At 43.1% G+C, this 13,611-nt stretch overlaps 1 protein-coding gene across 7 annotated transcripts in view; it reads right to left on the bottom strand.

Moving 5' to 3' along the window:
* The window catches only part of LOC146978555 (RNA-binding motif, single-stranded-interacting protein 3), a 260,610-nt gene that overhangs the window by 9,146 nt on the left and 237,853 nt on the right, over window positions 1-13,611 (bottom strand). For all 7 annotated transcript variants that reach the window (XM_085791302.1, XM_085791295.1, XM_085791297.1 and 4 more), the window contains one exon: window positions 809-919. In XM_085791302.1, coding sequence (XP_085647428.1) covers window positions 809-919 — 111 coding nt within the window. The remainder of the gene's footprint in view (window positions 1-808; window positions 920-13,611) is intronic.

A 13,611-nucleotide genomic window follows, 5' to 3' on the forward strand; every position in this document is an offset into this window, starting at 1 on the left:
AGGGTGAAAGCGAGGAAGGTGGAGAACAGAGGGCCCTGTCCCACTGTTAAGCTTCGCAGGAAATCTGTTTAATGTGGAAGATCAGGGAGGAAATATGCTCTCTCAGTGTCTGGCAGTGAATGCATGCAGTGTAAAACAAATGATACGGCAGCTTCATGGCAGAGCACATGTGGCGACAGCCTAAGAACGCTTGGCTTTCTTGAAAAGGAAATGTAAAATCCACCTTTTACTCAATGTGTACTTTGTTTCCGAACTAAATGAACAATGTTCCCTAAAGATAAAAGGCCTCCATGTGCTCCTCCTGACCCATACCTGCAGTGTAACAGACACCTGCCGCTTTCTTTCTCAACTCCTGAGAGTGGATGGACGGATGCTTTCAAATCTTTTGCCTTGTTGGAGAGGTATAATGAAAACAGCTAAGCAGCATTTACAGCAGTTTACTTATGAGTCTAGGAAGTAACACATTAGGATGGAATAGTTTAGTGCGCCTCCAATATTAATGGTAAAATATTGAGAGAAGCAGTGAAAATTATATAAAATTACATCTTATTTTCTAAAAGAGCAGACCCGTCCTGCTTTGATTGATTGATTCATTGTACTGGAGCATTTTTTTAATGACTTTGCTATTTCAAGTCAAGTTTAAAGGGAGATGTCAAATGTGAAACTGTGAAAAACAACTGGAGTGCAAGTGTAAACAAACCGTCTCAACACATGCCCTCATCTGCATTATGGCCACTATACAGGCTTGTGTTTGGCTGTCTGTGTCACATACAGTGTGTCTCACTGTGGCACAGTGAAGAGCACTCACACTTCCTGTAGTGCCCAGGGACAGATGGTTCATCTGCTGGGTGAGAGGGCCCATCATGCTGGCAGGCTGCATGGACATAGTGTGGTCCATGGCTGGCGTGATCACTGCACCCTGGTGGAGCGAGGGAGAGGACAAGGAGAAGGTGAGATGAGAGAAGAAACAGAAGAAAGGAGGTTTTTGTTTACATCAGTTCTGAATCCTGCTAGCTGCCAGTCCCCGTCGCTGACAACGCACAATATAAAATATAGAGACAAAAAAAGCAAACCATACATAGAGATCGAATAGAGATCACAAAGTGAAGAGAGAGACATATACTGGAGATACAAGAGTGTATAGACAAGAGGATGTGGTGTGAGGGAGGATAGAGATGTGGGTTGGTGGTGGTGGTGGTCTGGGTTAATGGTGGTGTGGGAAGGTGAACAGGAGAGAGAAAGCAAGCAGGAAGAGGAGATGGAAAACAAAGACAGTAAAAAAGAGAGGAAAAAGGTGTAGGGCTCCGACAGGGGTGACACGAGGACAGCAGAACCAGAGGAGAAGAAGAAAAAGGAGGAGTAAAGAGGGACAGTGTCGATAAACAGCAACAGAACACAGGGACATTTTCAAGATCAATACACGCTATTGTCTTTGGTCCATCAAAATGGTCAATATCTCCTGCTGATGTATCAACAATATGGGTTTGTGCGGTTTATTGATTGCTGAGAGAGGATGCTTTCTCTCCCTCCATGTCTCTCACTCACTCACTCACTCACATCCGAGCCTCTCCTCTCGGTATAAAACGCGGCATGTTTTCCCTAACGGGCGGATGAGAACGCTAGAAGCTTCTTTTTCACGGTGCAGTGGAACATGAGGAAAAGTGATGAAACCATTGTTGCTCTTTCATCCCTTGTCATGATAGCTCCATTTCCCTAGCACTGAGGCCTCGGGAGGAACGCGTTAAAAACCAAGCCCTTTTCCTCCGCTTTGGCTCGCCTCTCTTCTCGCTTGTGTGTGTGCGTGTGTGTACTATTAGTGCGTCTGTGCGTGTTTGTGGGTAAGCCTGCAACACACTGTGTGCAACAGCGTTTTGTGCGCGAGTGTGAAAGAGACTGACAGTGTGTGCGTGCACGTATAGGAAGCGAGCGGCTCGGATTGGTGTGTGTTTGCGAGCGCGTGCTTGCGTGTGTGCGCCCCACTGGTGACTCTGTGTGGGCCTATTGGAGAACAAACTGTGCAGACACAGCCTGTCAGAATCGCTCTGCTTGTCTACTCCCTGCATTCACTACACAGTCAGCTAACGCTCTCTCTCTCTCTCTCTCTCTCTCCTCCCCCTCCCTTCCTGTCTCCCTCTCCCACTCGATATGCAAGCTTCATGTGATCCTTCCCCGAGTTGCACCTCCGCACGAAAGAGAAAAGAAACTGGATGGAATGCTAAGATCAATGGTGGGAGAAGTATTGCGGCTGCAGCATCTCTTACATTGTTCAAACCCGGCCTTGATGTCGTTGAGTGCTCACAAAGTGGAGATTTCTGCATCATTAGATGAAGAATCAGATCTAAAGGCCAAGTATGGTAACACAGATACAGAATTTGGCTCCAGCTGCTGGTGACTCAAGTTGCAGACAGCCTACAACATACAGTATTGTTTAGAGGCAACACACACACACCAAAAAGCAACATAGACCATATAGTAGAAGACAAACAATGAAGAACATGTGTGTGTATTTGTAGGTGTGAAGCAGGGTGCAATAACTATCTGAAGACACAAGTAGCTACAGATGATAGTGGTCAGCTATTCATGAGGCGGAGGACAGAAACGGCTCTGGTGGACCGGGCTGTTTGGTGTAGAGCAGTTGAAACAGTACAAATCCTGGAGGGTGGGCAGGGGACTACCAATGATTTTGTTTTCTCTACTGGCCTTCCTGTTCGCTGCAGACTGTTCCCATCCTGTTTTATGGCTGCTCTGAACCACACTGTGATGGATGTGCACAGGACGGATTTGAAGACTGCGGTGAAGAACTGGCTCAGCAGCTCCTGTGGAGGAACACACTTCCTCAGCTGCCACAGAGAAAAAAGTACACATCCTCTGCTGGTCCCCTTTTTGTGAGGACGGGGCTGATGTTGTTGGTCTTCGGCTTCAGGGTCTTGGGAAATAGCAGTTCCCAGTAACTGAAAGGTCTCCACAGGGCTGTTGAATATTATGGGCTGTAGTGCTGAGGGGTGACTCGCAGCTGTTCTGACTGCACCAGAGGAGCAGCTGTTTGTCCTCACATGCAGATACATATGGTGTCTTTTCTTTTGACAGCACTACAGATGTTCCCTAGCAACCGATTTTCAAAATTTTCGCATTACTAAGTTTCAATGATGCGATGTGATTTAGTCCATCACCAGTTGGAAGCTACTTAGTATCGGCTTCATGAATAGATAAATTATTACATATTATTGGAGTTTTATTGCTGATGCATTAATGTGTAAGCAGGATTTTAATGTAGTGGCTGCAAGTGGGGATAAATTTAACAACTTCACATGCTGCTGGGTGATTTAATGTATAATAATGCATCATATTTTATAAACTGAACAAATGATTTGTATCTAAAGACTGAACTGGCAAAGTAGGTAGTAACTTTAAGCTGTCAAATAAAGGCAGAGGAGGAAAAAGTGTTTCCCATCATGAAATGCAGCGAAGTAGAAGTGTAAACTATCACAACATGAAAATACCTAGTACTTAGTTCCTTTCCACCACTGGCTGTGATAGATGAAAAAAAGGAGAGGGGAAATGAGGAGAGAGAGAGAGAGAGAGAAAGACTGCGTGAGGACAGGAGTGATGATTAAGGAGAGAGCTGATGGAGGTCATGAGGAAGACGGGAGCGAGGAGAGACGGACAGGAGGGAGACGGGAGAGAGAATTAGAGAGAAAGGCTGAGGGACACACGAGGAGAGAGTGAGAGAAGACAAAGAGAGAGGAGAGAAGGTGAGGAAGAGGGAAGGAGAGCCAAAGAGAAGAGCGAGAGAGAAGCAGCAGGAGCTGTGGGCTACCTGTTACTGATTCAGCCTCTGACAATGCCTTTATAATGGGAAAGGGAGAGCAACGGAAAGGCTTAATTCACAGACGTGTCAGGGAGAGTTAAGCCGATTTGTGATTTCGATTTTCTGTGTTTGTGAGACTGAGTGTCTGTGAGAGAGGGGGTTTTATTGTGCGCGTATGTGCGTGCATGTGTGTGTTTGTGTGTGTGTCCACTGTCAGACTATAGAGGAAAGAAAATGAGAAAGACACTGACACAAATAGACAATATATGTTTTTGATTTGTCCTCTCCTCTTGTGTTTGTGTGTGTGTATGTATAAGAAATAGCGCAGGATAACAGACGCTGTAGATCTGTTCCAAATGTATGAGATGATGCGTTTAGATCCCTTCAATGTGTGCACGTCTTGGTGTGTGTATGTGTGTGTGTGTGTGTGTGTGTGTGTTTGTAAAAAGCCCATCCTGCTTAAGACGATATTGATCCTGTTCCAGACTAGAGACAGATGATATCAGCCCTCCGGTTGTTAAATACAGTGATATATACTCAACGACCTGAGACAATGTATAGTGCATAAGGAATCTTGTAAAAATTTTATAACCAGCGGTGTATTTTAATGGCCGCTCATTACAAGTAAACAGTGACGCTTCAGCTGATGGAGCACTGATCGGTATCAGTTGATTTTCATTGCTTCATTGGTCTTTAAATTGGCTGATCAGAACGTTTTTACCACCTGACCCATTAAGGCTGAAGGATCTCCGCCATGTGTAGATGGTTTACATCCCTGTCAGGTAGGAAGCTTGATCTGATTCTATCTAGTGGTGGTAGGACTTTAAATTACTTTAATTAATACCACTGTTTAAAAATAGCCTGTTAAAAGTAGTGGCCTTGCATTTAAAAACATATTTCAGATAAAGCCCTGAGGCATGATCGCAATATAATTTTAAGATCTTAATATAAAGCAGGGGACTTGGAAAAATAATCATTTCATTTTATAAGCTTTTGTGGTGTTGTTATGTCCAGCACATCCCACTGAAGTCCAGCAGATGTAAAATAGAATAAAAAATGAAATAATCCGACTGTAAATATAATGAAATGATGCAAAGGAATTCATTTTTGCTGAAGAATAAATATAAAAAATGTCTGTAATAGATGCAATCATTTCCTTTTGTAATATTTGATATTTGTTTTGTGAAGCGAGCAGTTCAGGGAGATCAATGTGAAATGTTAAAAAGCCAAGAACCAAAACAAGAGATTTTGGAACACATAATTGTATTACAACACACAATGAGGAACTGCTCGTGGTAAATAGCAAACTGTTTATAATGTTTACAGGAAGAAACTCCAAAGAATAATCCTATACTGATCATTTATACTGATCTGCTTCAGACTGGCTCCTTCTGATGAAAACTGTGTTGAGTATCAACACTAGAAAACCTGATCAGATCATCACTACAGATCGCCATTTTGCTCATCTCTATTATTGCTGCAGGTTATAATATCCAACATTATTGCCTACCTGCACTGTTGCTTCAAACCAGTGTTGATGTATCACTACCTTGAGGCTGTGGCAATGCCCTCGTTCTAAGTGAAAACAGCCCGAGGCCACAAAGAGAAACTGACGCGCTGATCCTCCCTCTTAGGCCCTAAAGTTTCACCGCTTGCAAGCAGGCATCTGGTTATTGAAAGCGAGCATAGTGTACTATTCAGAAAATCTATCACTAATCTCTCACAGCCTGGTAAGAAGTAAGCGCGGGGCACGAACAATGAAAAGTTTTCAAATGTGAAAGTTGCGGAGGAAGAAAAAAAGGAAAAAGAGGAAAAAAAGACAGACAGGGGAGCATTAAAAACCTCAAGAAGGACGGAGGCTGTATTCCCCGAGTCTTTCACTCTAACAAAGCGTCACTTGTGTTGTCCACATGAAAGCAGACACGCACTTGACTCGACACATTCCTCGCTGCTATTTGACAGTTGGTTTCTCCATGTGAGGTTCTGTGGTTTGGATACTGATGCCGGTGTGTGTATGTTTAGTGTGTTTTTGTGTGACATGCGCACTGCGGGATACTTGCAGAGGTGTTCCAGCTTCATGCCACAGAGCTGGAGTAATTCTGCTACAGCCCAGGTACTGCACAGACGTTTTCACCAACTCCAGTGACACACACACACACACACACACACACACACACACACACACACACACACACACACACACACACACACACACACACACACACACACACACACACACACACACACACACACACACACACACACACACACACACACAGACACACACACAGACACAGAATGAGCTTGTTCAGTCAGTCGTTATTGGTCTGGAAAGACTGGTGCTACTGAACATCTGCTGATGATTGACTGGAAACTATATACAGTAAAGCATGCCAGGGACCCTTAATACTGCTCGCCCACCTGAAGGGTATATACTGAAATGGTAATGAAACTGTATCCATAGAAACCACACACACAAAAAGTTTCTAGCTAAGTTATCGTATTACCGTAGACAGCGCTCATGTTTGTTTTTTTTGTCTTTTTTTAATCTATTTTTCTATTTTATTTCATGATGTCAATGGGTTTGTTTATGTGTTCTTGTTTGGTATTTGTGCTCTGTTAAAATTTACAACAACAGCCGCCCATAACTTTATCTTAACCTACCTCCACTCCGACCGCAGTCTCCAGATGCCCTGAAGCACCTTTCTATTCGGATAAGCCCAGAAAAGGGAGCCAGCATCCTGGGTCTTCCACTCTAATCCACAGCATGAATCCCTCCTTGGGGCTAACAGACTACGAGGGCTGCCCTACTGTCTGACTACAAGACACCGCCTGCCACAGCAAGGAAGGTGAAACACTAATCTCAACCGAGTGAAGTAGCAGAGAAGAAGTCGTGCAGACTGATGACTAGCAGTGAGCGAAGCCTCACAAGTGGACAGTGATGCAGATAGCGGCTTATCTTGGCCTTCGCCATCACATTGAAATTTGAAATCTCATTTTCCGAGGGTTTGGAAAAGCTTAATTGCAAATATGAGACAGACCTACAGGGAAAAGAGAATCATTACAGTGAAAATGAAGCAGCGAAGGGGCCACAGCGAAGCATGTTAGCAGATTAACACATGAAGACCGAAACCAGTGAAGGATTTCTCACCTCTGGCAAAGATGTTTATCTACTGTGTATCTATTTGTCCTCCACAATGAAATGAAAATGAGAGGGATAATGGATCAGCCTCCTTCCACTTATTGATTAATTTGTCTGTCCATCATGGGTAATATCTCAGAGGACACAGATTGAATTACTCGGAAATGTTTTACCTCGGAAATTTGCATTTTGAAAATGACACCAGATGGCATGTGGGGGGCAGTAGACTGCAATTATAGGTCAAAATATGGGCACATGACTGAGATTGTTCATGACGGTCTCATGTGTTCGTGGCTGTTTCCAAACTGTTAATTTGGTCACTGGCCGTTTGTGAGGGTAAAATGCTTAAAATAATGAGGTTACTATAAAAAAAGAAACCACCAAGTTGTCCTCAATGAGGACGACACATTATTTGGATGGATCAGCTGATGGATTAGTAGTGTGTGTGTGCTTGTGTGTACATGTATATATGTGTGTATGAGAGGGGATAAGGATGCTAGATGAAGCATGTAACAGTATTTGTCATGTCTTCATGGGAGGTCCATTCCTCTTCACGCTCGGACTGCGCTTGTTTATCAACCATTCTCCGACTGCCTTCTGTAGACAAATGGATCATTTCACACACAAGGATCTCTTCAGAATATTTACTCCATTTACAAAAGCAAAAAAAGATTAGAAATCCAATTAGAAAACACAGCCAGCTAATAAAGCCTGTCCAGCAAAGCATATCAGCTTGTGTCTCAAAATGTATTTTTCTGACTGTTGCAGAATTTTTCAAGGTAATATCCAAGAGCCTATAGTGAAAATGCAGCCGCTCAATCTCTCTGTCAGTCACCCTGTGGCACTGCAACAATATCTCTCTTATGTGAATGAAACTTTAACCCTGAACAGACTTTTTTCTTTTTTTTTTGCTGGCACCGACACAGCTAAAAAAAAAAGAAAGAAAGAAAATCTTTCAGCAGATGAAAAAAGAGAATGAGGAGGGATGCAGTGAGGAAAATCGAGGGAGAAATGAGAGAGACGTGTACAGAAAGGAAGAGAGGATGGGATGAAAAGATAGAGCGAGGAGAGAAAGAGCAGCGAGAGCAACTCAAGGACGACTGTAGCCCTGTCTCAAATTCTGCCTCGCCAGTCAAATCCATGAGACCAACATAATGTTCCCCCTCTGAGTCCGCGGAGCGTTTTTAATGTCAGGTGGGGAGATGGGTATCACACAGTGCACCGATTCACCCCCATCTGATGAGGGCAGATAGTTATGGTTCAATTCTAAGAGGCCCAGCAAGCCCTTCTATTCAACGGCAGAGCCAGGGAGAACTGGCTGCGGCGCGACGGAGGGGAATTCAATAATTCACCTTTTGTATGTAAGGGCCAGTGCACTCTGGCAAATACATACTTGAAGCACATACAGTTCAGAGTGAGGGGAAGGGGGAAAAAGAGGATGGATAAGTCATGGGGAAAGACGGCAATGCTGCGCTTGGCTGGCACTGCAGCTACTCCGGTACTCTTTGGCACCGCAAAGTGAATTTGAGAGTTTGTGTGTGTGATTGATGATCTGTACGTAAGTCCATTAAGACCTGTGTCTCTGCGCTCAAACGCTGTGTGTGTTTATGTGCAGTTGTGCATCTGTGCGTTTGTCTTCTGGGGCTTATAGTTCTTTCAGTTCGCTCTTCTACAAGGTCTGCTGACTGGTGTAGCGGCCGACCAAAGAACAGAGCATGAAAGGCGAATGGCTGCGCCGTTCTGACATCCCACGCCTAACTGCCAAACAGAGCACAGCATTAGGAGATCTGAGAGACAGTGTGTGTGAGAGGGAAAGGGAGGGAGGATGGATGATACACAGAAGAAAAAAAAAGAAAGAAGAACAACGCCTGGAAGAACAGACTGCAACTTCATTTAGCTGTCCTCTTAAAAAACACACTGTCACTTTCTATCAAGTCGCACACTGAGTGCATCTTGCCCATTAATTGGGGATAAACAAAATTTGAAAACTGTTCTCTCTCGCCTTTCTCTCTTACAGCTAACAAAGTGCCCACTCCTCTGTGGGATGAAGTCCAGTTTCGTATGGATGGACTTGTCAAACTTAATCTAGTCAGATAAAAACACCTTTGCCAAAGTGGTGCATGCTGTAAAGCTCTCTGCTCGCTGCACAATAAGCCGTCTCTCAGGTCAGGTTGTTCTCAGCTTCAACAACATTTAACATCATCTATTATTTCCAGCAAATCACAGTTTAACACTATTTTTTAATGGGGGTTTAAATAAAAAAAAAACACTGGGAAGCTGAAATAAAGAAAACATCAAAATAAGGAAAGGAATCAATGCAGTAACACAGCAGGAAGGTTTTTAACAATAGCTCTATCGACCCTTTACATCATTTTACAAACAAGCTAAATTTCCCCCAGTGAGAGCTGCTGCAATTAACATATTTAAGGTTAGTCTATCATCTCTGAGTGAGTTCTTCTCAGTGGAAGGCGGCTCACAGCAGGAATTAACAGGGGGGATTTATTAAACTAGGAAATACACCCTTAAATTCAGCAACAGCTAATGTCATCTGGCCGCCAATGAATGAGAGACTCAAATTGAGGCTATTATAACATTGTGCTCTGTTTACTTGCTGCAGCAGATGCAACCACAGCTGGAGGGACAGTGTAAAAGGTATCGTCTTTCCTCGTTCCAACCACAGAATATCTATGATCCAGCTAAATTAACTAAATCTGACTGGAAAAAAGTAGCTTTTATACAAAATATGAAATTTGTTGGAAGCATCCCATGAATCAAATTAGTCTGATAAAAGTCTTTGTGATTATGTGTGGCAAAGAAAAACAACAAAACTGTTTTCTCAGACAGAAACCGACACAGTTGACTGTTGGAACATGAGGTTAGCTGTTTAGGGATTGTCCGTTTGTGATTTGTGACATTAGTTCAGTTTACAGCAAACCAAGCCCATTGTTGGCATTTTGAGCGTAATGTAGCCTAGTGTAAGAGCTGGCCACAATATGGGAGGATGGCTTTTGTTTGTGCATCATCATTATAATGTGGTACGTTGTAAAAGGAATCGAACTTTGTTGTGCTGCACAAAACAAAAAGTAGCGTGCAGTGCAATCCATTAGTTATTGTCCACAAATTCAGCAGAGAGTATAAATTGCACTATATTGTAAATAGGGACACACAGTCTGGCTGGCTAGCTGTGACCTCTCCATGCACGGCCGCCTCCATATTGCCCGGACACCATGAGCGCCACCACACAACGCTCCACTGGCCTAACATGCGACACGAGGCGGGAGCGGCCAAATTGTAGCACAAGCAATTGGTTTTTAATGCTTTGAGTAGCCCCCCTGAGCTCGTGAAGCTAGCACGCTTGGCTAATTTGATGTGATTCACTGAGCTGGTGGCAGGCTGTGTGAGTGTAAGGGGCAGTCTGCTGTGTATGTGGCTGGTAGTTGATATGAGCACGGGTCATAAAGGGAGACAGATTGGTAGCTATGATCCACTGACGGCTGTGACAGCTGGGGTTAGCGCCTAGCAGCCGTTTGGTGACAGAGAACACAATGGGGACAGGGCCATGGGGACGGATATGGCCACATGACTACTGCTGGCATGAAGGCCTGATGAGATACACACCACAGTACAATGTGGCTACTGGCTAGTGGCTAATGCCAATGGCTCCAAGAGGTCTGGCAGCCATACGGGCTGGTTGGGATTAACCAGTATGGCCCATACATATGGCAATACATAACATCAGAGCACACAAACATGCATCAGGAAAACATGAGCAGTAACACAAGCTCACTCTCACAACAGACTGACACAGGAGCAGCAGCAGCAAAAAATAGTTGGCTTGTTTGTGAGCTGGCTCCAATTCTGTGTGAAACAAGTATCACCGGGAAAGTGCAGCGCTGACTGTGAAAGGTGGCACAGGATGACAGGGAAGAGGAGGCTGGGTGAGTTAAGATACTGGTAGGAGAGGCAGGAGGTTGTCTGACTGAAAGGCAAACTGGGTGGCTTGGAGGGCAGCTGCAGCTGGGTGTGGTGTGCGTGTGTGTGTGTCTGCCTGGCTGGTGGCCTGCTGCGACCAGATTACATGTTCACTGTCCCACAGCGGGAGTGGAAGTGAGATGGGTAGGACTGAGTGGTAAATGGCCACAGCAGGGAGCCACGCGGCTGGCTGAGCACTCCTCCAGTGAGGGAGTGCTGGACCATCAGCTGCAGAGACCAGTGTTTTCCCAATTTGTTCAGTTGGAGGGACTCATGAACAGTTGCCTCCCTAACTCAGGCTAACAATCTTATTGACATTAAAGTGTCAATAAGATCTTTTGATAGGATTGCTTGCAACAAACATAACCTTTCTTGAAAACAAAATCAGCAACAACTAAAAAAACAACTAGAATATGAATATCCTAATTTAAGAATGACTATTCAAATGAACATCATATTAAAAATTGGCTTTCTTGGTCATTTGTGACCAATTTTCCTGTTTCCACACTGTTTATCAATTTGCATTTACATTTTCTAGTGATAATTATCTAAAAACTTGCAAAAAAGATGACTGTATATTACTGGAAAATATATAAAATCTGCACGGTAATTATCTTATCATTATTTATTGAGGCTTTTAAGTTGTTTAGTTTCCAAACTGTGTGTTGCAACATACATCTTAATTATTCCCCAAACATATTGGGTCATAACTTCTAATTGTAAGGTGCTACCTATGCACCTGCATGCATATTCATTTGCTCATTAGGACAGAGTAGTGAACTTAGATACTAAAGCAGGATTTAAATTATGCAGCAGTGTGATTCATTAAAGGTAACTTTGGAAAGAGAGAAAAAAAATCAAGTTACTCATAGGGTGGCAATTTATTTTCCAAAGCGAAACTAACTTTCTGCGTCAACAAAAATATAACTGCAGCACAATATTTACATGCTTGTTATGTACTGTAGCACAGTTAACATTAGTATAACACACATCTGCAGTAATGTGTTTCACTACACTGTATGAAATACTCCAGCGCACTTCCCTTTGCAGAGCACTGCACTGTAGCAGACTCCAAGTCAGACATTTATTGAGAAAATGGTTCACGACTGAAAAGATTCAAATACATGTGCCCTTGACTGGTTCATACTCTCATCTGGTGAATGAACTGAGTGCAGAGGCGAACAAAGTTAACTGAATGTGCTTCAGGGGCCACAAAAAGCCTCAAGCAAACATTAAAGCCTCTGGCAGAAAGATTTAAAACCTCTAAGCAACAAACCCAAGAACACTTATGGCGCTAGGATCAATTAAAGCTAAACCTTAAAACACTTTATTTAACTACTAATTCTCTTTGTTGTATTAACCTCAGGGAGACAGATCGTGGAAATATACTAAACAATGCTGTGGTGGGTACATTCAGAAAATACGGATCTAAGACTGGGTATGAAAGAAGACCTATTTAAGGCTGTCTTAATATTCTCCACTGGTTGTTAGATGTAAAATCAAAAAGGTGAAATCTCTCAAATCACATCTTGCGTAATATTAATTGGCGAGTTAACCAGTGATTAAAATATTAAATAACTAATAGAAAACCTGTATTTTGATTTCCACTCCTGAACCAAGATGACATAATACCACTGGGTGCAATGTAAATAACTCACTGTTGTAGGCTATGTTGTCAGTGAGCGAAATCTAATTAATGCTAATTTTTTTCTCATCTCGGCTGTCTCGGCTGGTAACCCAAAGCAACAGTCTACAGCCTGTCTGTTTTGTGCTGTGGTCTGGTAAATGGCACTGAATGGCTTCCTGGCATAACAAATGCCTATAAACTGCCAACCAAAAAAAAAAAAAAAAAACTAAATATGTTTGCATGCCTCGGAAAGATGGAAGCATGTGGTTATCAGAATGGGACAATGTGCTTTTATGAAGCAGGACAAAAGTATAGTGTAATTATTTAGCTATCACAATAAAACCATGTGCATAGTATGTGCAATTTTGTTTGTTTAACACTTGATCTGCAGTGGAGGAGGAGTGTGTCTTGAATGATCTTCCAGACAGATTTTCTGATCAGTCCTATTGTTATAAATACAAAACAAAATTGTTGTAAACTATTTTCAGCACAAACTTCCTCTTTAAAACACTGAGAAACATGATGTTGAAAGGAGAAACTGGAGGAAAACTAGAAAAAGAATTTCCATAAGGAAAATGCATGTGAATGCTGAAAGCCATTGCTGAAGCCATGCTAAATCAGCAGAAGAAATTGACAAAGAGAGGAAGTACAGGAATGACATGCAACAAACACAACAGAGGCAGGAATCGAATCCTGGACTTCATGATTGTCAAACCAGCAAGCTACAGTAACTGCTCAACCACACACTGAGTTTTATACCATGATAAATCAAAGACTGTCCGATGATAGCCCAAGCCTAAAAGTGTTGTGAACATTTTACAAGTGGAGTCAAGTGTGGAGCTAAACTGAGAAAGAGAGAGATTGGACAATAGGAAAGATGCCCTATCAAGGTTGCCCAGGCTAGATTCGAACCAGCGACCATGGGATTGACAAGCAGCCATCGGTGTGAATGAGAGTGTGAATGGTTGTCTGTCTATATTAGCCCTGTGATAGACTGGCGACCTGTCCAGGGTGTACCCCGCCTCTCACCTGAAGTTAGCTGAGATAGGCTCCAGCTTACGT

Source organism: Trachurus japonicus, chromosome 11 (genome assembly GCF_045865225.1).
Source record: "Trachurus japonicus isolate A0001 chromosome 11, Traja_1.0".
NCBI lineage: Eukaryota > Metazoa > Chordata > Actinopteri > Carangiformes > Carangidae > Trachurus > Trachurus japonicus.